The following is a 25,215-nucleotide window of genomic DNA, read 5'->3' as shown; positions in this document are numbered from 1 at the left end:
CATTTTTAATACAGTATCTATTTGCCTTTGACAAAAACAGTCAGAAAATACTAGACATGATAAAATCAAAAGAACAGCCATCTTTGTATCTATTTCTCTTTAAGCTGTATATAACAATAATAAAAAAAATCATGGGACTGTGATCATATAATGAATCTGCAAGTTTGGTAACTTATCTAATAAGTTTCAGGTTTGTGTCTGAATTTCTTTATATGTCCCCCTCCATGGCCATTCTGAGTGTCAGACACCAGGTCCTAAAGGTAGCCATGGGTACGCCTTGACACAGTTCCCCTACCAGCCTATACTGCTGAGCAGGAGCAGCTCCTAGGCTACATTCAGTGCTAGATTTAGCACCTGTACACAAAACTTGCCTTGAAGTGCATCCTTGAAACATGCTCTGTGATGAATCTCTTCACAGTTCCAAGAAAGAAATACAAAATACGACCCTTGTTTGGAGCATGGAAGGATGCACTTGTAGGTCTATGCCATGGTAATCTGTGCAGCAGCTTCTTTCTCTCTGCACCATAATGCCACTGCCATATGAATAATGTCACCCTTGAAGTCCTTTTTAGACCTTCCCTTAAATTGCCTCCTTTCTAGGCAGATGGGACTCCTAGGCTTGAACTACTCAGAGTTCAGTGAGTAGACTTCTATGGTCTCTGTGATCCATGTGTGATCCTCTGTGATCTCTGGGTTATGGGCAACAGTATGAGTCTGTTCTCAATTTTAAAATCTATTTAGTTATAAAATATATAGGTGCTTTGCACTTAAAGATCAATATTAATTGCACTGTTTCAAAGAATATGTCATAAACACAAAACATAAGCTCTTGAAGACTTTTGCAGTTTTCTTTCTACAGCAAACTGACTTTTAAAAAATGGGAGTTAATATAGACACATTGTGTCATATGGTAGCGACAGACTCCAACTCTTCATCACACCATGTTAATCATTGCTGGTTGGGGACTGGGCTCCTGTCCTAGCCTCTCCTGATAAGACTTTTGGAATGAGAACATTTCTAAAGCCATTACTTAACAGCATAAATAGTAAATAATTTCTTGCCCCAGATGGAAATTTGAGAAAAAGAGTAAACTAGATTTTTTTGTCAGAGCTATGGAAGAATTGCTGTAATTAGGGCTGCTGTGGCTAAACCAGGTTAGTCAGACACTAAAACATGTGATACTTCAAATGTGTCCTGAGAGTGTGATTCTTTCAGAAGTCTGTGCTCTTTCTGAAAGCTCTCAAGCTATGCTTCAAAACTTCTGAAAGTCCATATCTCCTGGGTGAGAGAGAAGAAGTTTACCAGCCTGTGGTAAAATTGCATGCAGTCATTAATTTTACTTACCCTTCCTTGTGTTTTAGAGTCTCTCACCAAATGGAAGATGAGCCCTCTTTCAACACAAGACCTGATATGGTTCCCATTACAGTTAGCAAAATATTTTCCTTTATGTTTAATGGGAGTGGAATGAGGCACTTAAGGCAAAAGGAAACTGTGGCATAGTTGTCAATTATGGTTTGTTGAGGGGAAAATAGTTTTCTATTCTGATGGAACTTATTCCCTACATTTGCTTCAATGCATAGAGAAGCTGGTCAGTAGTCAAGCTCCAATCCTAAAGAAAGTGATTTAGGTTGGTCTGGGCATCAGTCCAAGGACTGTAACGAGCACGAGGCTCTCTTGCGGTACAAGGAGAAGGACAGGCTGAGCTCTGAGAAACAAAAAAAGTGGTTTGACTTTGCTACATAATTTTTGAGTGAAAGAATGTCTATACTTTCAAGTTAATCGGGCAAGAATACAGGATCTTATATTTATACCAATTTATGTTTCTTCTCACCCTCTAACAAGCTTCGAATTCATGTTTTCCATCTACTCAAAGCAAAGAGGTGATGTATGTAAGTTTCAACAACTCCCAGAAGGTATTTTATACATACATTGAAAAGATAGGTCTCTTCAGAAGTTTGCATTAGCTGCTGGAAATGCTTTCACTGAGTAAAGTTAAGATCCTTTCACTTTATCTGGCTGGCAATTTAAAAATGGAATTATTTATGACTGTGTCCCTATTTTCCCCAATAGAACTCAAAACCTTGAAGCATGAGAACAATAACATTGGAGGGGTGGGGGGGGAAGGGACTAGTAAGGTTTCTTTGCAACATAAACCTGAGAGACAGGCATTTTTTGATATTTGTACTAAGTACCTTAGCTATCATTTGTTTTCTCTACAAAACAATTTAAATATCCACCAATTTCATTTCATACTTGTATTGGGTTTCAATTTTTCTATCACTGCTCTAATGTTTCTGGATGATCTATCAATTTTCTTTCCGATTACTTCAATGTATGTGTATCACTAATGTCTTTTACTTTACTCATCTGTTTAGAGCCTAGAATTTCTCTTGAAGAAATTAATTTAGAATCTTACCTCTATTGGAAAACATGGATTTTGTTTTTCACATGTTGTCTGGCACTCCATTCCGGTTAGGAAGGCGGTTCTGCTTGTGCTCTGGGGGGTGAATGCAATGTCATGGTCTATGTACTGTCCCCACACCATAATAATATCAGAATACAGATTGTCTTCAGTAACAGCCTCATTAGATGCATGAATAATTTTTCTTGTCACTTCACGAACCTGGGAAGAGAACTAATTTACTTTGAGTGCCAAGAAGTATTTACTTCTCATAAAATGATAAAATGCTAAAAAGCAGTGGGAACAACGATAAAAGCTAACTTTTTTTCCTTAGAATACTTTATGTTTTAGAGTACTTTTAATGGTTTCCTTAAAAACAACAAAGCCAAAAAGCACAACAAGAAAAAGCCCAGCCTCTGACAGACTCTTATTTGTGTTTAGGAGCTGAGACACTGCGTACACACAAGCAGACTCAAAGATGTTTCAGCCAAATTTTTCTATATATTTGCCAAATGAGCAGTGTATCTCTGATCTGTTCCTTCCCAGAGAATTTTGAAAACCACACATTTCTTTTAGGCTGTCTAAAAGTTTTCTTTCTATTTATTCTGTTTTCTGCTCCTGTAACAAACGGATTCTGTCTTCTGGGCAACCTCAAATCACTGTGGATACTCTAGGCAGCTGCGTACACAAACACAGCAGCTTATGCAGCCCAAGAGACAAGCTATGTTGCAGGTACACGGTAGCTGAAAGCTCTGCTTCATTTTCACAGGCAGGAAGAAGCCAAAACACATTTCAGAGGCATTTCTGTGAAAGCTGCATAGAGATACAGATGCTCTGAGGGGGAACACATGGAGACATCTACGCTACATGTCCAGCCTAAACTAACAACCAGGCAAAAGCATCAGAGGAAAATCAGCAGTCAGTTTGTGATGATTAGGGTATCATTATTCTTCACAGATTCTTCCCTCGTGCTGCAAAATATTCCCTCGCATACAGCAGCTGCCTTAGAAGTCAAGCCATTGAAAGGGCAGCACATAAAATAGTCACAGAGTCTGTAATAAATATAAGGGTTATATAACGAATGTAAAAGGCAGGTGCAGTTAAATAGAATTGGTAAGGACAAGAGGCAACATGGGACTTGTTAGGAACATCAGGCTTTATACTGAAATAGTCAAGAGCAGAGATACATATCACTCATCAGGAATACAAGTCCTTATATCAGTATTTTAATAGCTTCAGTGGCCACAAAGCACAAACTTTTTTCCTAGCAGTTAGTAAGATTTTCTTATCACTGTCAACTTGCACAACTACACTGTGTTCTAGTATTGCTTTATAGTAATCCTCACACTTATTCCTCATGTTCATATTATCTGCATGTTGCTTTTGAAGGATATAATTGGATAGCTAAAAGTACAAAAAGGACTGAATTATGTAAAAGAGGAAAAACATCTATGGCACTAGTTTTATTCTATCTTTCTTCAAACTAAAGCAGAGAACCTTGCTGATGGTCAGATATCATCACATTTGGTGCAGTCTTGTAGTTATGTTTTCGTGCGTTTTACTTTACAAGCATGTACCCTAATGAATCTAGAAAAAGGCAGTTTGTATCATCTACTGGAAATTTACCTATGTAAATGTCAGGTTTTCATCTTTAAGCGCTAAATTGTGCAGCTTAGAGACAATGTTATTTAATTAATAACATGATTTGCAGGTGACATTAACACTTAATTCTCTTGCTCATCCTTATTAAACATACAGTGGTTAGAATAACAAGACTTTGAGTACATTAAAAGTCAGGTTTCAAAGCAATGATGACAAACCAGAAATAGTAAATCCAGCCCAAATCATTGCACACTGCACTGGGGAATTTTTCACACAGTCCTCTATGCAAATATTTTTTGTTCAAACTCCCCTCTACAGCAGCTGTACTATTTTTAAAGTATATGAGCTGCTAAAATCAATACATATTGCAATGCCTTCTTAGCTTGGTCTATCTAAAAAAGAAGTTATGATTTGACAGTAATACTTGTTCAGTTAAGGTACGCTAACCTAGGTATACATGTGTACACACATACACATGGTAGCACCTCCATATGCTTTATATTTCTTTAGCTAACACCCAACCCTGTTTCCTCCCTCCTCCTTCCCTGAATCAAGGCAACATTATTGAAGCAAAGAATCATAAAATCACTGTAAAGTCTAGGCTGGAAGGTAACTCTGGAGACCACATGGTGCAGCTTTCTATTGAGAGCAGGGATTAGGTTATTCAGTCCCATCAAGCCAGATCTTGGTTATTTCTGATGAGAGATAATCCAGCAGCTGTCTAGGAAGCCTATTCTGACATTTAATTGTTCTCTGTGTGGTTTTTTTCTTGTATCAAGGCAAAATTTCCCCTGAAGCAACTTGTGACCACTGCCTCTTGCCATGTTAATGTGCACCGTTGTGAAGACCCCCCCTCTTCTCACTAACAGCCTGTTCAGCAAGGGAGGGCTGTGATTAGGTCCACCTCTCTAGGCTGAGCAATCATCACTCCGGTTCTGCTAGCTGTTTTGTACCTGGTGCAAGTGAAGCCAGGCATGCAGCTGGCTCAAGCCCTGCCTGCTCTCCACCATGGTCCTTTTTGGTAGAGCTGCCCCCAGTCACCAGGCACTCAGTGCCCCCCTGCTCTGCTCCTTGGGTTTACCTCAGCCCAGGTGCAGGGGACCTCTCACTATTTGGCTGACTGAACTTATGCTTTAGCAAAGCTACTGGCTCTTTAACTGAGCTCAGCACCTTCTTTTGCTATTTGATTTGCTGATGCAAATGCAGGTCTGTGCTGGCAGGTACGGTTATAGCCCAGTATAAATGTTTCAAGTGATCTTGTGGTGTGCTTTCTAACCAAGGGTAGCTGGACTCCGTTGTATCGGACACTGGGATCCCATCCTCGAGGTTGGCTTAGTCCATCTTCATACGCTGGTGGAAGCCACCTAGCCAAGGCAGTGTTGGATGCTCCCCATCTAGGATGATCCCTGGGAAAAAAAAAATAAAAAAAATCTAAAGAACAACAACAGCAGCAAAACAAAAAAAGCCTCCCCCCAGCCTCTGTATAATTCTGAATATAAAAAAAATCATCAGCCACGAGGCAATAATCATTGTAATAAGATGCCCATGTAACAATATCTGAAAGTGCATCAAATACTCATCTTCATGTACACTGATGTCAGTCTGACTCAAAAGGAAAGATTAAATAACTAATGAAATATTACTATTTGACTTATGTTTTTAATGTAAGTTTGACTTCTTTGAAATACATGCCTAAATGGTGATTTCCTTATAACATCCGGTATACTCTTAAGTGTCTTTGCCAGCATTTTTTAAAAGATTTAATTAGAGCAATAACTGAGAAAGCAAGATTTAGGAAAATATAAAGTAACCCTAGAATAAAGAAGAGGAAAGCTTAAAAGAAAAATGGATACTAGTTATATAGAAGCAATCATTTAGCAAGATCCAGGGAGAAAGTACTGAGGAAAGGGGAACGATGGCTGAAGTTGCTGAGCTTCCTTTGGTTGCATCTATACTAATAACTTGGGTAGAGCTTTGGGAGGGCCTATATACAAGCCCACACGCTGGTATGCATTTAACTGTGTTTGTAAGTTGCTAACACTAACTGCCATGTGTTTTGGCTCAAGCCAGCTGGAATTTCTGTGAATGACACTTGGCTGGGCACACTGTAGGATCAGCACATGCCAATTTGTCATCCTGCAGCCAGCCCGTTTGGAAGAGGGAAAGGGAGTAAAAATCATAAAAGTCTAAGAATAAAAAGATGGCAAAAGTCAGGTCACACTTGATTTGAGAGCCAGGAAATGTTTCCTGGTGATATTTTTAATTGGTATAGTCAGTGAGTCCTGGGCTTGACCTGATTGATTTTCCTCCTATTGTGAACATTTCTAATGCATATTTTACAGGGTTTTTTGTTTGCTTGTTTGGATTTTTTACATGGCCTGTTCAATATATTTCTTAATTGCCAAATACATAGAAATTAAAAAGAAATGAAATTTTTGCAAGCTACCCAGTAGACCAAAATTGTAAAGTAAGCCACAAAGAACTAGCAATATTCCCAGACAGCTAGTAGAACTACATGGTGTTAAAACATACATTTATATGTCTAGTGGGACACTAAAGAGGGAACAATTATTTTATTAATACTTCATTGATCTCTGGCACACTGAAGTGGCTCAATTTGCCGAGCTATATGGTACAGTAATGCGCTTAATTATCCACAATAATTCACACTTGAAGGTTGAAGTATGCTTTAATAAAGCATACAAATTAGTTACAGTTGATTTGCCTTTATTGAAATTGCATAAAATACTGCACATAGTGTAGTGCTATTTCACTCAATTAAAAATAATGAAATGTTAATTCAACTGCTTAACCAGTGATTTTTCTCCTGATTGCTTTTATATTTTAGCAGATCACTGGAATGCTACTTTAGTAAAAACCTTCTCACATGCCTTTTTATTATTGCATTAAACATGTTAATGTCTTGGAATCTTGCTTGAGTTAAAAAGGTTTTTATTCAGGGCAGCTGAAATAATGAGATTTTAGTACCATATACCTTTATAGAGTAATCAGACTTGATTACTACACATTCTGTTTATGGGAAGTGGGACTTCTCATTCATTTGTGAAATACTGGAATTGCACAATTTGGATTTTGTTTTGGCTCCCTTAGAAGAAACCTGGAGTTTTAAGATGCAGTTTGCTGTCCAGATTTATGTCATTTGGACCTTTCTTTAATGCCCTGCCTAGTTTCAGGTAGAGGAGCTATGTGAATGAATGCCATACAGCAATTTAATAATTGGATTTTGTTAGGGTTTACATTGCTCTGAACTACTAAACTGAACACTTAGCTTGTATTGAAGTGAAGCAGCTATCTTAAAAGGAAACATCCCTAGTCAATGCTTTCAGCCAGGATTTCTCATTCTTTCCAGTAGGTAAGACATGTTCATATCCTTCACTAACAGTATTAGAGCTTCAGACTAAGCTATTCAGACTATTGAGAGCAACCCTGGTGAGAAGGACTTGCGGGGTGCTGGTGGATGAAAATCTGGACATGAGCTGGCAACATGTGCTTGCAGCCCAGAAAGCCAACCGTATCCTGGGCTGCATCAAAGTGTGGCCAGCAGGTCAAGGTAGGTGATTCTGCCCCTCTACTCCTCTCTGGTGAGATCCCACCTGGGGTACTGCATCCAGCTCTGGAGCCCTCAGCACAGGAAAGATATGGATCTGTTGGAGTGGGTTCAGAGGAGGGCCACAAAGATGATCAGAGGGCTGAAGCACTTCTTCTATGAGGACAGGCTGAGAGAGTTGGGGTTGTTCAGCCTGGAGAAGAGAAGGCTCTGGGGAGATCAGGGAATACTTAAAGGGGGCCTACAGGAAAATGGGGACAAACCTTTTAGTAAGGTCTGATGCAGTAGAACAAGAGGTAATGGCTTTAAACTAAAAGAGGGTAGATTTAGACTAGATGGAAGGAAGACATTTTTTACAACGAGGGTGATGAAACATTGGAACAAGTTGCCCAGAGAGGTGATAGATGTGCCATCCCTGGAAACATTCAAGGTCAGGTTGGATGGGGCTCTGAGGAAACTGATCTAGTTGAAGATGTCCCTGCTCATTGCAGGGGAGTTGGACTAGATGACCTTTAAATGTCCTGTCCATCCCAACACATTCTATGATTCTATGATCCTAAGCATCAGCTACTTACCTGATGAAATGGTTAATGACACAGCAATGAAATAGAAATGCTGCACATAAAATTCCTCCTAGCTGTCCAAATATTAGGTATAAAAATATAATCTGGTCATTTAAGCACTTGCCCATCAAGCCAGAGAAACCCAAAACTCCTGAGTGCCATCATGTCATCCCATCCTATTAGGAACAGCCAAAGTTTCAACCTTCCAGTAGACATATTAACTACCTCAGAAAGATAATATTAGGTGAGGTTAACTGCACTGTGATATTCCATTCATTTAGTACCTGTAATTCCTTCACCTATGAATCCATCTCACTGCACTAAACACTAAAAACTGCACAGATCAATGCTAGTTAGTTGGAATAAAAAATGGGGGAAAAAAAGCTATTTGGACATGCCTTGTCTCCCTTATTCTTCATTAAAATATAATGCTGTAAATTTATTTTGCTTATTGTCCACACATATACCTTCAGGCAGAAATAAAAGTAAAAGCTCTTGATATCTGTGGTTAATGATACTGCTGGGAATATCTGATGTCATGTTGATATTCTCCATATAAGGCCATGTTTATGTTACTCTGTTACATGTTGTGCCAGGAAGTTCACACTAAATCAAAGTCAGTGCTGTGGAATAAATACTTTGTAATCTACCTGATTTGTCCCAAATAGGTGAACCAATTAAGTAAAGCATCTGTAAAGAAATTCCATGCTCACTTTTCAATAGAATTAAATAGATTTTTCTTCTAGCTAAACAAAGAATTTCACTATGAATTTTGTTTTTAAATTTCACCTATGAAATGTAGCATTTACTGACCTACAGCACAGCTGCACATTCCTACAGGGTGACTAAAACTACAAATACAACATAAGTCCTGATATGTTTTCTGCCTGAAAATGGCAGCTGTAAAGCAAGGAAAAGTACAGACTGGTACATAATTTCATGTTTAAACTCTTTGAAGCTGGCTTATGTCGTAGAATATGTTGTTCACATTATTGTATAATGGCATTTTTAAGCTGATGCATTTCAGTAAAGCTTGAGGTATTTCAAGAAGCTCACAAAGTTTTAGACTAAGTTAAGATCTGACTCACTTGTTTCAAAGTCTTTGGTTTTGATTTTTTGCTGCCTTGCACCCTTTACATATGTTTAGAGTAAGGAGTCTAAATCCGAGTGATGGGTTTAAAAATTGATTTGATGCAAGCATAAAACTATACAAAGTCGAGCACAGTGACTAAAGATTAACCAGTCTCAATGGATCATATTTACCCCACCCACCTTAAGAAATCAGACTGAAAAGCTTAAACACATCCTGTATTACTGGAGCCAGTGAAGAGAAAAACATGTTTTACCTTATCTACAGGAGAATATATTTCTCTCCGTCTCTGGAGAGAAAGACTACAGCAGCCATGCCTGCAAATTAAGAACATCAACCATGTGCCTATGTTGAATCTTGGCCAACATGTTCAAGCCCTGATGGAGTTGTCAGTGCAAATGTTATACTAGCTGTTACTTCAGATTCCAAGCAACTCTGCAAGTGCCTGGGGGAAATTATGGATATCCACATAGTTAGATTTATCACCTTGATGCATATAAGGTTATGTCCTTTCAACTAAGAGTCTATCAGGCAGATTCCTTGCAAATGACTTGTGATGTAGAAAAACAGATTCATCTCATAAAATCAGACTGATTGAATAGTAAAACTGCAGAATTTTACTGCTGTTCATTCACCACACTGCAGAGTGCTTTAACCTGTGCCACGCCAATGGCCTTCCATTTACGGCGCTGTAGCCCGGCACTTGTAACACTACAGTCTGCCTTGCACTTTGTGACCTTAATGTCTTTGTATCTTAAGGCTGCTGAGTATCAATACCATTTATTGTTATACGCAAAAGAGCTCTCATTCACAGTTTCACATCCTCACAGCATTGGAGGATTCTGAAAATGCAGATACTTCTGTTATGTTGGGTTTTGCAGGAAATCATCGCCACATTTTAGGTAACAAGTAGGTAACAGTAGTTGTTCAGATAGCAAATAAGCATATATTCATATAAATAGATATATAAAAATAAATATATCACCCAGATTTTAGATGCATGGTTGCTAAATATTAAGGTCGTGGAAAAATACAAAAATGATATTTGACTTGATTTTTTTATTGCCAGTCATGGAATAATTATATTTTCCTGCTCAATATCATTTTGTCTCATGCAATCAAAAATGAATGTTGGATTTGAATTAGTCTGTTTAATTTCTATAGAAAAAGACATATAATGAAACAGTCCTCCCTAAATTTAAAGTTCTTCACATAAAATTAGAAGTCTTCACAGGGAGAGCCTGTGCACAAAACTAGTGTACCAAAGTTTGGATGAAGAGGTCCTTCCCTTGGGAGCTTTCAGAGATCCCTCACTTAGAGACACGTTGATACCAAAGTTATCTCATTGAGGTCTCACACCCACCCACCCATTTTTCTAGGAAAAAGTCAACATAACTCCTTGAGTTCAAAGAATAAGAAAGAAGCATTTTTTGGGGCGCAATTCTTATCATACATACCTGTTATTGCAGGCACCAGTGATGAGCCGGTATTTATTAGCTAAGCAATTGCTTGGACATTTTGGTGGCAACATATAAGGCAGGCATCCAGAAATGTTAGCAATCATAGTGAGCAGATCAGCTGGTAAAAGATCTGAAAGGAAGAACGCAAACAGGCAATTTGTTCTATTGCTGTACAGCTGCCACAGGAGAAAAGGCATTATTGTCAGCTACAACACAGCATCCCCTCTCCTCTTCTTAGGAAAGAGCACTGAGTAAGAAGTGCTGCAGGAGGTAGTCTCAGGGACTTAGAGGAGATAGAGGGTGAAAGGGAGCAGGTTTTACTATCTCATGTGTACAGAATGAGAAGGAAGTAGTCCAGCCATAGTCAAGAACTGAGGTTGACCTGCTCCTTTTTCTTTCTTTCATCTGCTCTCTGCTTCCTTCTTTCCCTGCATTGTAGTCATATTGCTTGTCTGGTCCCTGTGCCTACAACAAAGGTATACAAAATGCCATTCAAGAACAGAAGGATATAGCAAGGAGGAAAAATGTGGTACTGGAAAGATGTAGAAATTTAAAGACATTACAGCTGACTATATAATTAAGCGTGGAGTGGAAGAGGCTCAGAATTATTAGCTGGAATTTGGAAGCTGGGGAAAACTAGGGAGCTGTATACCAGTAGAGAGCATGTACTGTCTGAAAACATATAAAGATTAATATCTTTATAATATGATCCCAGATGCCTCTCCCAGTCAAGATTCTGCTGACAAGGGACCAAATAACATTGTTCCGTATGCTCCAGAGAACTGGCTCCCCCTCTCACCCACGCATGTATGTTAAATCATGTATGGCAGGTTGGAGGTAGGGTGCACGTGAAAGAGGAGCAACACCCTTACTGAACTCAGAGATCTCTTGCCATTCAAATAGACTGTAATGATCACATGCTGAAAGAAAATGGTAGAGGCAGCACCTAATTCTTGCCCCTCTTGCCCCTGGCTACTGCAGGTCACCCAGGCCCACCACCTATCCGTTCTGCCCCTCCAACCCTGAACTAAGCTGCTTTAGTCCATTAATCAAGCCAAAAAAGTAAGCCAGAAAAACAAACAAGAAGAGATCAAGAGTGAAATCAGCTCAAGAAATGTTCCACTGAGCAGGTAGAACCTGCGCAAGGTAAGGGTGAGAAGGGAGGGAGAATGGGCTGTGAGACTGGCTACGTAACCTTGTCATTATGCACTAGCTACTCATGTCACATTTGTGTATTTCCATGTTAGTTCAGGTTCAAAGTTATGCTCAGAGCCCAGTTCCCCAGTTATCCATGTTGCCTAGGCATTGATTCGTATTTTCTTTAAAGCCAATTTAGTTGTTCTTTACTTCATGTAAAACTACTCTTTATCAAGACATATAGGCTGTACAGCATCTATTCATCTTCCATTAAAGTTGTTTTAGTTTTGAAAATTACAAAGAGTTTTGTGCATTTGTTCTATGATTTAGAAATTTGATTTTTTTTCAAATAATTTGATTTATTTTGAAACTGCACCAGCAGAAAAAATAATTGTATCTCTGAGTCTGTCTGTGTATATATAAATGTATGCACACAGACATATAGATACATTTTTAGTTCTACAAACGTCCCATTAGTTTAGCAAGCTAATGTTTCCTCAAGGGAAAAAATAAATAAATAACTGCAGACCTTTATGTTGTCTACAGCACTCTAATGATTCCATATCTTGAAAAACATTATTGTGTTATAATGCTAAGACAGAGAATACAGCTTACAATTCTCCAGTTCATGCTGTTCTAATTAAATTGGGGGGAGGGGAATTTAATATTTCTGAATTTTTGAGTCTTCAAGACACCACTTATTTTGAAATTCATCCTGAATTAACAGCAACAAGAATTTTACTTTACTTAGACAATTATACATTATTGAACTTTCTGGACTATCCCTCTTTCTTTCAACATCTAACATAAAAACCAGCTAAAACAGAAAATAAAGTGGAAATAAATGTGTAACAGCAATGCATTATAAAATTAGTCTTGGCAATAAGAGACTATTTTCTTAAAAGAGGAATATTAGTAAGGCCATCAATGTCCAGAGGAAGTATATTTCAAAATGCCAGTATGACAGAGTGATAGAAATTGTATTATTTTGTCTGTAGACTCTAGGTCCCAGAAGCATTAAACCCAAAGTACTGGGGGAGACAGATATTTCACTCTAAACAAGAAGCTTGCAACTCTGCAGATATGCAAACTGATTTATAGGCAATACAAATATACAGATATGAGTTCACAGGATGCCAATAGCAAAGTGCTGCTCTCCTCAACTATAGGAACACAGCCCACACTCCAACAAAGAAAAATGTAAAACAGTGACTATGTGAGGTGCTTTTAAGAACAAAAGAGAGGGCATCCTGGCCCCAGGGTGCAGACAAGATATGTACTCCTGCCAAAGGTAAAATAAAAGTGAAAGTAAAATAAAAGTGAAGCTAACCCGACTTTAATCTAAAAGACAACATTCAAGAAATCAACAGGGGGTTTTGCCAATGTCAATATACTATATTTACCAGTTGGATGCAGTGAACGTTTATGCTTCTGGCAAACTTTTTGGTTCAGCACTTGAATTGACATTTCCATTCGTTCAGCTGCTTGGGAAATATCTTGACTCTCTTGTTCAGGAAATTTCGAGAAAGCCAGCAGCAAGGTAGGAGTTGCTACTTCCCTTCCTTGGATATTTCTATAATTGAGATAAAATACAGAAGTGTTTGTTTTGGTTTTTTTTAACGTATAACCTTTTTGAACTTATTAATAGCTGTATTTGTCTATGCTGGATGTGTTCCGAGTTTGAGGCATATTTTGATTGAAGGATATATTTGGAAATCAGAGAAAGACTAATTTGTGACCTTGTTCTACCAGGAAAATACTGGAAAGAAAGGGAAAGTGCCATTCCATAGGACACACACAACAGGGTTAAGCTTGTGAGATATCAGTGAGTAAGCTTTGTCTTTATGTAACATTTCATATCAAAGACCATCTCTATCATTGCAGGTGGATTCACAAATGCCTTAGAACCTGGAAGTAACTGGCCCACAGCCATCTAGATGCCATCTGCAGTTGATGATAGAGACATGTCTCCTCTCAAAGACTATCCAAGCACCTGCCTTGAACTGACTAGTTGTACATGGAATTTCAGCAGTTAGTTTAGTAGGACTTCATTAGACAGTTATAGGGCAATATATGTTAGTTTACAGCCTGGCCTTACCTCTAACTTTAAGGAGCTCAGGTTTGATGGGATAACTTCTGTAACATAAAGTTAAGCACTTAAACATAAGAAAAATCCTTTGCACTGTGAGGGTAGTCAGACAATGCAACAGGCTGCCCAGAAAGGTTGTGGAGTCTCCATCTTTGGAGATATTCAAAGCCCAAATGGACAGTGCACTGAGCAACCTGCACTAGTTGAGTGCTCTGAGCACGGCACTGGCTTAGATGGTCTCCAGTTCTCTCTCAACTGTTCTGTGATCCATTACAAGATTTATTTTTCACTCAGCATGGGCCATTTTACCACTGTCCTTTTCTTGGCAGAGGAGCCTTGAGAAAAGTGCATCAGGAAGAACTTCCTCTCTAGTTGGAAGTCTCAAGTCCTAAAGTAACATCTACAGCTTAGAAAAAAGACAGTCTATGCAATTTTCAAACATGGTCATACGTTGCAGACATCCCCGAGGGCTTCTCTGTGGCACAGATTTAATTGGACATGCAATTTTCATGAAAACATTGTGCTGTCATATTCACTTAGGTTTTTTTTAAAGTATGAGACAAGTTTAAAATGGAAACAGTGCTTTTGATTTCAGCAACGCAGTTATATTTCAGTTTGCAAAATTGGAAACATGCTTATATAAAAAGCATTAAGTAAGAAAATACAACTCCAATGTTTTTTCTATATGCTAAATTTGTTACTAATTGATCTTTTATTCTTTATACAGACCTGCTCATTTATTCTTTATACAGAAACTATTCCTTTCCTTTCAAAGCAGAGCTTGAGAACTCTTGTAATTATGAAAAAGAGCTACTGTGCTCCTCAGCACCATATTTTTCAGGTTTTCCACAGACAGGAATTTGTCTGAGAATCTGGAGAATTAAAAGTCCTGAACTGTGTCCCAGTTAAAAAGAAAAGAAAGATGATATAACTAAATGCCAAGTACTTACGTTTAATATTTAATATCCACGTGAGGATAATATCAGTCATGCATCATTAAAAAAAATATTACATGAATAGAGAATCATGTTTTTCCCAATGAGTTAAATAACAACATCTGTACAAATCAGCCAGAAGCTAAGAATCAAGTGTCAGCCCACCCAAAAAAAACCTAACTAAAAAATCACCACCCTTAATACTGAGGTATGTTCCATTTTGAGACATTTTATCTTCTATCTTTTGTCTAATCTTACAGATCCTGTAAGATTATCAGAGTATTTTTCAGTTTGCCACATTTCCTGTGTGTTGTGTGATGTCCCACCCTCTCCCATTTCACCCACCCCCTGCCATATACATGCTAGTCCCTTCTAGTTCTTACCCACACTCCTGAAGCTGAGCTCTGATTCTGGAAGTAGATGCTGTTTTTTCTCACTGCTAAGTTACAAACTACCTTGATATTTTGTAATGCTGAAATAGCCCCATAAAACTAGTAGAATGATCTGTGACAGTATCACTGTTAGGAAGATGCGATCAGATATAAAGTGTCTTCATACTTGTCTAATAATATAAGTCCTAGTGCAGACCATGGTGTTTGGACAGAAGGTTCTTCATGTTTGCCAGACTCTCAGTTACTGAATCTCGTTACAAATCATAATTACCTGCCCCCCAAAAAAACCTAAGAGCAAAAACCACAACAGAGACCCCTCAAAACCCAATCAAAATAAATTCTGCAGAGTAGGAGCCACACCTTCAGCCTCAGATATTTTCAGTCTTTGAGACTTCTTTCTGCCTTAAAATAAATGTTTTTAGAATACCTTGCTTAGAGATTTCTAACCAGAATTAATGCCCTCAATATTTGTTACCATTCAGGAGATCTCTCAAAACAGTAACATGGTGATAAAGTTATAAAATGATAAAGAATATAATTTATTCTTTCCTCTAATGTGTACATAGTCTGCTTTAAGACCAGAGCAGCACTGGCTAACCGATCATCCTCAGTGCATTTCTGCAGCTAAAACTTCTTATATGGAACACTGAATACTATTTTCTACTTCCCTATGCATACACGTGATTCCGTAGATGGTGCCTTCTATAGGTGGGCCTTTTGAATTGGCATAGATAGGGGCCCATAGAATAATCTTAAATTGGCAGGTTTACAATTCAGATTCTTTAAAAATGTGAAATGAACTAGCTCAAATGTAGTATAAACGAAATAAAAGTAATTTTACCAGAATGAAGATGATGAGAAATATCTTTAATCTGCTGTTAAGGCTTGAATTTTTTTTAGGGTTGTCATGTATACTTCTTAATCTGTGCCTTCAGCTAAAATATATGTTAAAATATACTAAGTAATTTCAACAATTTCTTTCTTTAATTAGGTTGAGAAAACCTCTTGTGTTTATATTAGAATTGTACTTACCTTCAATCCATTAGGGTAAGTCCAAATAGGAGTCTAAAAATATGTCTTATCTAAAAGTCACTCAAACAAAATATCTAGCAGAAGGGAGGAAGCCCCACCTGAAATACCACCATAATTCACATCTGCCTTATGCATAACTCATTCAGCAGTCCTTTTGAGTTAGTTTCCAAGTTCTAACAGGAGAAATATACGATCAGCAGCTGTGTGCAACATGGGCCTAAGAGACTTTGTTTGCCTGGTCTGGAGTTCTCTTTAGTTTCTTCTACAACTTAAAATTCTGAAAAAAACAGAGGCTTGGCAGAATATAAAAAGAAATGTACAGTAAGAATCAGAAGCCCTCCCAGCAGCGCTGAGACTCACTGGTTAAAGCTAGTACAAGTTTCATAATTTGAACTGCTTGTTATTATAAAGAGATTTATTGGAAGTAGAGTTTCCTCTTGCAAGCCAAGGACCACTTTCAAAACGTATGTTATAATGCACCTCGTAGTAAATTAGCAACATACTTGAATGTACCACTGGGTGTCACAACCTCACAGGTGACATATGGCTCTGAGCCCTAGCCAGACTGCTCAGATTCCCATTGGCATTGTCGCTGTAATACAAATGGTATTTTTTTGATGATGATGATTTTAATGATGATGCCATTGTGTTCCATCTATGCTATGTCAATATTATTATGAATGTTTATATTTTAATGATGAGCATGAACACCTGCTCTTAAGAGTATATATATATGGGTATACATATATCCATAAGCACATTGGAATAACAGGCATGTGCAAGCAAACAGTCATGAGAAGCACTTGGCAAGGGGAGACAATCACAAGCAGCACAGCAAACTATGAGGACCACACTGGGACCCATGTGACCTTAAAACCTGGGAAGTAATTTCAAAGAAGTAGCATTTTCCTAGAAAACCCTTACATGTTTTAATAACTAGAATAATTAAACAATTTCAGACAATACGCTTAGTGCATTGTGGGTCAATTGCCCCAGCAGTGAAAATACTAACAACAACTCAAGATTTTAAGTGATGGTATTAAACAGCTGAGGTGAAAAAATGTCATTGTCCATTTTAGTCACAATTCAAGGCCAAACTGAGGTCTCAGGAGAAATGCAGTTACTTTGACTCAGTCTGTAGTTCCTAGATAATGAATTCAGCAATGATCAGGTTGGACTATTTACATGGAACAACTAGGAGTTTTGCCATTCTAACCTGAAAAAGGAGCTGCCTTTTCATCTCAGAGCTGTCTCAAAGACAGCACTGAGCTCATACTATTGGACTGTAAATTCCTTTAAGTACTTGTAAGCCAAAGTAAAGTAAGTTTTCACAGTATGGTGACCTCCATAACTTCCAGAAGCTCAAATACGTAGTCACATGCAATCCTTTCTTGTTTTTAGCCTTTGCACTGACCAAAGCTTTAATTCAAGTCTACAGAATTCTGAAAGTTACAAAGGAAAGAAACCTTAGCAGCTTTAAACTGACCTATTTAATTAAGGTTTCAAACACATTTACTCCTCAATATAACGATCAGATTAGACAATAATTCAGTTCTCTGTACTTTGCAAATGGCCAAGGACTAATGTCTATGAAGCAGGTGCAGAGTGTATTTGCAAGCCTATATTAAAAGAGGAAGTCTCTTAATGATATTTATAATTCACACCTGCCTACTTAATTGGGCCACAATGAATTGAATTATATAAAATACACAATAGAAATACAATTTTCACTTCTGGTAATGATAATTTGTAAATCGAAAGACCAAGTATTTTATACCAGTTAATATAAAAGCAAGTGATAGATTTATGAGACTCAGACTCTCAATGCAGGTGTCAGACACTTGTGGGTCTGATTCCCTAAAATAGGAAAGTATGTGCCTTGGTGGGGATACTAATGCACAGCTTTCGATGCTCTCCTGAAAGCCCTTGGACGTTTACAGGGTTAACCCCAAACTTAGGCAAAAGACGTGACTAGTTCTCAGAGTGCTGTTACGAGCAATGTTCTGCCTAAGAAAGATCCAATGGTTAACAACAGTGACTATTATATCAAATCACTGATTTAATTTTCAACTGCTGCTGTTAAAAGATGGAAGAGAAAGGGAAAGGGAAGAAAGGAGAGTGAAGAGAGGGTAGAGGAAGGGATGAGAGGCGTAGAAGAAATGACCAGAGGTCCCTTTCAACCCCAGCCATGCTGTGACTGCACTTCTTATAAAAGCTTTTAAAGGGAACCCAATAATAGGACTTTTTAACAGTACTGCTCTTTAGAGCCTACATCTACACATAGAAAATATTTTGAAGAAAGCTTAGCAGTCCGGTGATTTATCTGGGGTGAGCAAGTGGTCTCAGTTTTATTCCTAATGGAGTTCTTTAACTCAAATTAATCATCTTTAGGCATTTATCTTTTAGCATTTGTCATCTTTAAGACAGTGGGCAAATATTGACCAAATAATTGCCACAATATCCTATGACAGAGTTAAATATCAGTATCTTCATTTGGCACATAAGGCAGCTGAGCCACTGAAAGGTTGAGATCTACATTTTCATATTTGAATGCCTCAGGATTGTCACCAAAGTACTACCACTACAAAATCAGTGACCTCAGTCTCTACGTACTGAGCAGCCACAGCTCTTGACAGGTTCTATCCATATGAACAGTCGTCTCTCCCGGAGCTCTGCGAATGGTGACTTGTTTTCAAAACACAGAGGTAAGTCCCTTAAGAAAGACTAAGCAAAAAGTTGTTGATTGCACCCTGTAAAACTTGGCTGATGTCTTCCAAATATTGGAGAGAAATTAATTTTCTGTAGCACAGAAATGTAGTCAGAGCTACACAGCAAATGGTTGAATTTTTTTGACTCATGGCTAGTCATCCTGAGTCACTTTCATCATTCCTAGAAAGGGATCACTCTCATAGCATAACTCAAGCACAAAGGAGCTTTCCATAAAGTTGTTCATGACCCATGGTTCAAGATAAATGTTTTATTTCCTTTCCCCTATCATTTTCATTACTTCTGCTTTACATGGAAGGGGAAATGTGAAACTCACTTCAACAGTCCCTTTTAATGCAACAGGGTTTTAATGTAGGAATTGTTCCCATCTCACTTTGCACCGGAAAAAACATAATTATAGTTCAAAAAATAGGTAATGTCCATAAAATTACAATTTTTAGCAACATGTTAATGGAATGCGGTGTGTTACTTAGATCAGAAAAACATTCCTATACATTTTCACAGTTCTTATTTTTCTCACATTTTAAGAGAGCAACTCATGCACTGATATTGCACAAGGCTATCTTGGTTCAGATGATCATGAAGACAATCTATCATTATATGTTTTCTCAAAGAAACCAGTTGACCTCAAAGTTCTCTCTCAGCTTTTTGCTGAGTAGATCCTTCACTATCTTTTTTTTTTTTTTACCTTTTCAGTGTATAATGTGCAGTGTAATTCACCAGATTAGAGCCCTTCCGGATAGCCTCAGTAATGCAGTTATCTTCAGTTTCTTCTGAACAAGGGAAAAAATAAAAAGAAAGAAAGATTAGTATGATATTCAGTAACATACTTATTCAAATATTTATATTTACAAAATATTCAGGTTTGTAATATTAAGCTATATGTAATTTTTCCTCATTAAAACAATCTCCATATTTTAATGTTCCTGAAACTAATGTGGCTTCTGGCCTTTCTGAAAGATACAGTAGGGGTAGTAAATCAATTCTTCCCTAAGTTATAAAGCTTGAAGAGTTAGACTTGTTTTTCTTTGGTATGAATCCAGCTGTGCACATTATGTAGTACCAAACATAACAGCTCCACCTGAATGTGACTATGCTACTTAGGCTTCATATGTATTTTGCATTAAACTGTCCTTGGATTGATAAGAGAAATTAGAGCCTTGCTCACAGGCAGTATGAGCTGGCCTGAGACATGAAGAATTCAAGCCTGTATTCAGGCATATTTAACAAACTTTAAGACCTTCTGGGATATGATCAATGCAAGAAACCACTATTATCATCTCTACACCTAAGTTTGATGGAAAGATATATGTGAACCTGATAATACTTCAGCTCTGCTATTTTTTATAGTGCTATCACGGAACAGATTATTCCTCTTTTACGTAGATCTAGCTCTATATTAAATGAATCACTTATATTTAAAAGCCAGTGGTTTCCATTTATATTTTGTGAGATCACCCATTTTTTCTTAGAAAATGAATTATGAATAATAATAGTTTGCCAACAATCATTTATGTACAATTGCTCATCATTTAAGTACACTGTAATTTTAGGTGACATATTTTAACTGTAGTCCTTGTTGTGCTGTTTCTGTGATCTATTTTTGAATAGGGTGCTCAGATAAAGGGAAGATAATGTGTGATGAAGAGTAATCTTTCCTAGGCAAAATCCTACTTCACTCAACTAAAGATTTTCTCAGGCTCTAAATAGAGCTGTGGTAATTTCTATTTTCACCTATATATGATAAAATATCTGGTGATTCATGTAATATTATCATTCAGATTTCTATTTCATCTGAAAATTGTTTTGAGTCTATTTTATTTAACATTTAAAGATCTATATAGGCCATACAAGAGCTAATTGTATTAGAATTTAATATTGCATTATTTTTAATTACTTTTAGGGACTCTACCTCTGAGAAATATATTATGCTCAAACTATTGCTCATCATGTCGTATTGATTCAGAGTCTGATCGAGAAGATACCCTTAATATACCTGAATTCCATTGTTACTCTCCCTTTTCTTCTGAGAAGTATGTAGTGTTTTAAAAAATGTGGTTCTTGTGGTAGTAAACATTATTTTGTACTGTTCCCATCAGACCAAAGGACACTTACTATAAAAAAGAATCATATGCAGTCTATCTATTCCATTTATTTATGGTCCATGTAGAGTTCATTTTGCATTATTTGACATACAATATAACCTCATTTCAGACCATGTTTTTCCAAACAATTAATATGGAAGGTCCAAATAGAGGATCCATAAAATAAACGAAATAAAATAAAACTGATCCCCTTCTTCCCAGTGGTAGTCCAAAAAAAGATTTCCCATCTGAAGTAGTGGCATAGGGGTTGGACCAGGTTTTCTGTTTACTTTGCTTTGTATATAATTTTATTTGTGATTCTACACCAACTTCAAGTGAAAAATTTTCTAAGGACTTTCCCTTCTGAATCAAATCTACAGCTATATAATTAATTAAGAGAATGCAAAGAATGAAATCCTATTTCTTCATCATCTCTGCCCTACTTCAACGTAAAATCACTCTGCAGAAGTCTCTTAAAATGCACTGCTCTACACCTAGTAATCTGCTCTATATCTAGTCTATTAGATCTAACTGATTCTGACTGAACAGATGCAAATAAAATAGCTCTGATGCTTAAAATGGCAAGATTATACTGTTTAAATGTAGACATTACTGCAATCTGAGGGGGTCTAAAATCTCCCTGGTATCCACAGGGTGCCAGCAGAGAATGGATGCACAGGAGAAGTGCACCCTTGTGGGCCAGCAGCAAGGGTGCCAGGTGGGACATCCCATCACAACTGATTCTAGTCCAGGATGACTAAACATCGTGATTGGCAGCCTGGGAAAGAGATCTAGCAATTGTGCCTGTAAACATGTCATCTGACATATGAATGTCACTAAGACAGTAAAATCACTCCTAGTCAAAGAATACATAATTGAGAAACATTACACATACAAAGTTTTCCTTTGTGAATCTATGAAGCTGCATTTTAAAAGAAAACACCCATGGAATAATTCTCACAGAAGTCAGATAGTGTATTTTGCACATAAAAAGAGATTAAGCTAAACTGCCATTGCTAAACTGTCTGCGGTGCCAGTGTATTTTCAGCTTAACAGTAATCATCGACAAAACAAAATAACATGTATTTTTTTCTGTCACTTACCAAAGAGGATATCTTTGCCCATCTGAAGGAAAGAAAAGAAAACAGCTGTGAAGGCTATAGCTGCTGAAATTCCCAAAATAATGAACACTTTCATCTGAAAGAAAGAAGAGATAATTGTTGACAAAATACATACCTTCATCTTCTAATTATATGCCACACTATAAATAATTTCCCACTTATGGTAAATTTTACTTTTAAATTAGATTTGTAGACACATATAGACTATGTTTTTAAAGTTCAAAATACTAATTTTTAGAAATAACTGTAATTTACTTTCTTTTTTTTTCTTCCTTATTACTTTTTTCCATTTTGAGACATCACTTTATTTTGTAACATAGTATGTTCTGACAATATTAGCAACACTTAGTCTACATATTAAAAACTCAGCAATATGTTACCTTTTATTTTGAAATTTCTCTTCGCACTAACATTAGTCATTGCACTTAAGATAGCAAGACTGGCCAAACTAATAATCATCGATCAGACCCCTCTGTACTTTGTTCCACGTATAACTGTGCAATGAGAGCAGCGCAATGAACGTGCTCACATGGCAAATGGCAGCTCCATTCGCCATTTCAGTGCACTGCTTTTCTGGTAGTTATTACAACAGCATAAATATATAAAATACCCAAGAGCTAACATTTTTCTCATGCGCTATGTTGACTGGAGATCAAAAGATTTAAAATGTTTTTAGTTCTATATTCCATCAACATAAGAAAATGAATAACTAATAAATCAAGTCTAAAAATTCAGGGAAGCAATATTGCCCATAGGAATTTTTTACATTTCATGAGTTAATATGATAAATTTCTTCTGGAAAATGGCAAGAAAAAATTTTATAGTCTGACCTTTTGTCTGTTGAGGAGATTATCTTCCACAGTTCTGTACTTTATCGATGGCAGTAACTGTTCTGAAATCTGAAAGTAAAGTACTTTCCAGGGGCCCAGCTTAACACTATCAGCTTTATGCGCTGGTACTCACTCAAGCTTTGAAAGTGCAGATGATTTCCAAATCTTTTTAGCCACAGTATGTTTGCACAAAGCAGAAACTGACGTTAATGCTTGATTTGTTTATTTTTGGCCTGCTAGAAACCAAGAGCTACCTGTGTAGTCAGTTCTGATATCAGAGTTATTTTCATGGAAATGCAAAAGACAAATGTTCAGACTAAAAAAAATAATATTGCCATGCTGTGCAGTAAGGTAAATTCAGGGTACACTTTTCATTAGTTCACTTTGTGAATGTATTTGACAAAGAAGACAACTTTGTGTCCTATTTTATGTATTCTAGAATTGATGCTTAACCAAAAATGACCTCCTTAAACTCAGATGATAACCCCCAAATTGTCCACCAGCTTCCTTGCAGCATTTTTTAGTTTGCTTGTTTTCTCTTGGATAATTTATTTCACACTTCTAAGCCTAACCTTTTTTAAATTTAGTTACGTTTTTTCAACTCCATTGCTTCTTCTAAAGTCAGTATTTTGACCTAAAGAATCTAACTGGCTGGTTTTTTTGCCATTTCCTCTTTAGGCAGAAAGATCAAAATCTTGGAATAAGGATTGAGGATTCCCTCATTTAATCTTTGCTAGTCACAACAGGGAGATCACAAGATGGAGCCAAAGATCAGTGTTTTGATCTCTGCCATGGGTGATAAGTAAAGTAGGGGTTGGGTAGGAGGGAGCATCCTGGAGCTATTGGCTGTATTATATAGTGGTGAAAAGAAACCTATGAGCATGTGAACTGACCGGTGGAAAACTCAAGGTTGTTGTTATAGCAAAGTTCAGTTCTGGAATATCATCCATACCCTGTCCCGTACAAAGGTGAGTGGACTTTGGTGATGAGTAAGTAGAGAGTAAAGGGGAAAAGACCTCTACTGGAAAAGTAGGTTTATGCTCCTTGGCTGGGGGCTTAAAAGATTGCAGACAAGAAGTCAAACTTGCAAAACCTCTTTAAGCCCATTCCAAATTGCAAATATTTTAAGGGTGTTTCCTTACGTAAGAAAACATAAAGAAGACTGACTTCTTCCATGGCACAGCAAAACATTGAGAAAAGCAGACTCATTCCAAACACCTAATAGAATAAGGAGCTTTCACCTATACCTTTTCATATACTTTTAAAGTATCACAGGTTTGATTTCTGAGAGTTGAGGGGCTTTCTTAAAGTGAAAAACAGGTCTGATTTTCTTTGCAATTTCACAGTCAAAAATCAAAGCTTCCCCATTTAGTTCAAAAAAGAGCTTACCTACATCAAGGTTTGTTTAATGAGGATCTCAGCCTTTGCTCATTGGTTGCAGTTTAAGTATTTGTCAACAGTGGACTTTAAACTGTTGCCTGCAGCAAATTAACTTGTGATGAAAAATTTGAATAGCAGCATCTATTTTGTGTTTTCCGGAGTTTAATCTAAGACTATAAATGATTAAATCCCCCCTGAGCCTCAAACACAGTTTTAGTTAGAAGGTGTGGGAAATCTAAATTACACTGGACTGATACAGACATGCGCCGTCGCATTCCCTTTCTTACTGGAGCTCATTCAGAATCCTGTTAATGAAATCTGCTGAAAGAGAAGAAAGAGGGAAGAGTTTAGTGGCTTGAGAACAACCTTAATTTTTTGAATCCGGGATTCATATGTTGCCTACATGCCGTAATATCTCACTGAATGTATCCCCTTTGTTCTGGATCTTCTGTTAGTTGCCTGTCTTCAGCTACTCTTTCTGCAGTGAAACTGCATGGATCAATGACTGTCTAAACATGGAGTACAAGAGAAGTATAAAGCAGTCCTTATGCTAAACACCACTCTTAAGAAAAGCAGCAGTGAACTTTAAGTTAACCATATCAATAGTAAGTTTTAAATTGACTCATCTAATTTTTTATATTCCCAAGATTTGAATCTGCACATGAAGAACAGTACTGTATCTGTGTTCTTACAAGTTAAAGACCTATAAAGTAAATCTTTGAGCTTTTGATAAAAAGATAAGTTACATTCAAGGAAATAGCCCAAAGCAATAGAATTTTGGACTATTCACACATATGAATTTCT

At 37.2% G+C, this 25,215-nt stretch overlaps 1 protein-coding gene across 1 annotated transcript in view; it reads right to left on the bottom strand.

The window, feature by feature from the left end:
• Positions 1 to 22,757, bottom strand: part of TPO (thyroid peroxidase) — a 51,385-nt gene extending 28,628 nt beyond the window's left edge. Inside the window, exons 1-8 of the mRNA XM_014956736.1 lie at positions 22,680 to 22,757; positions 22,184 to 22,277; positions 19,685 to 19,769; positions 13,920 to 13,957; positions 13,225 to 13,449; positions 10,682 to 10,814; positions 5,280 to 5,409; positions 2,417 to 2,623 (exon numbers count right to left, since the gene is read on the bottom strand). Coding sequence (XP_014812222.1) covers positions 2,417 to 2,623; positions 5,280 to 5,409; positions 10,682 to 10,814; positions 13,225 to 13,449; positions 13,920 to 13,957; positions 19,685 to 19,769; positions 22,184 to 22,277; positions 22,680 to 22,757 — 990 coding nt within the window. The remainder of the gene's footprint in view (positions 1 to 2,416; positions 2,624 to 5,279; positions 5,410 to 10,681; positions 10,815 to 13,224; positions 13,450 to 13,919; positions 13,958 to 19,684; positions 19,770 to 22,183; positions 22,278 to 22,679) is intronic.
• Between the last annotated feature and the right edge of the window lie 2,458 nt (positions 22,758 to 25,215).

This window comes from Calidris pugnax, unplaced genomic scaffold (genome assembly GCF_001431845.1).
Source record: "Calidris pugnax isolate Ruff unplaced genomic scaffold, ASM143184v1 scaffold171, whole genome shotgun sequence".
Taxonomy (NCBI): domain Eukaryota; kingdom Metazoa; phylum Chordata; class Aves; order Charadriiformes; family Scolopacidae; genus Calidris; species Calidris pugnax.
The sequence above is the reverse complement of the archived record's forward strand: the minus strand, read 5'-3'. Positions and strand labels throughout refer to the sequence as shown.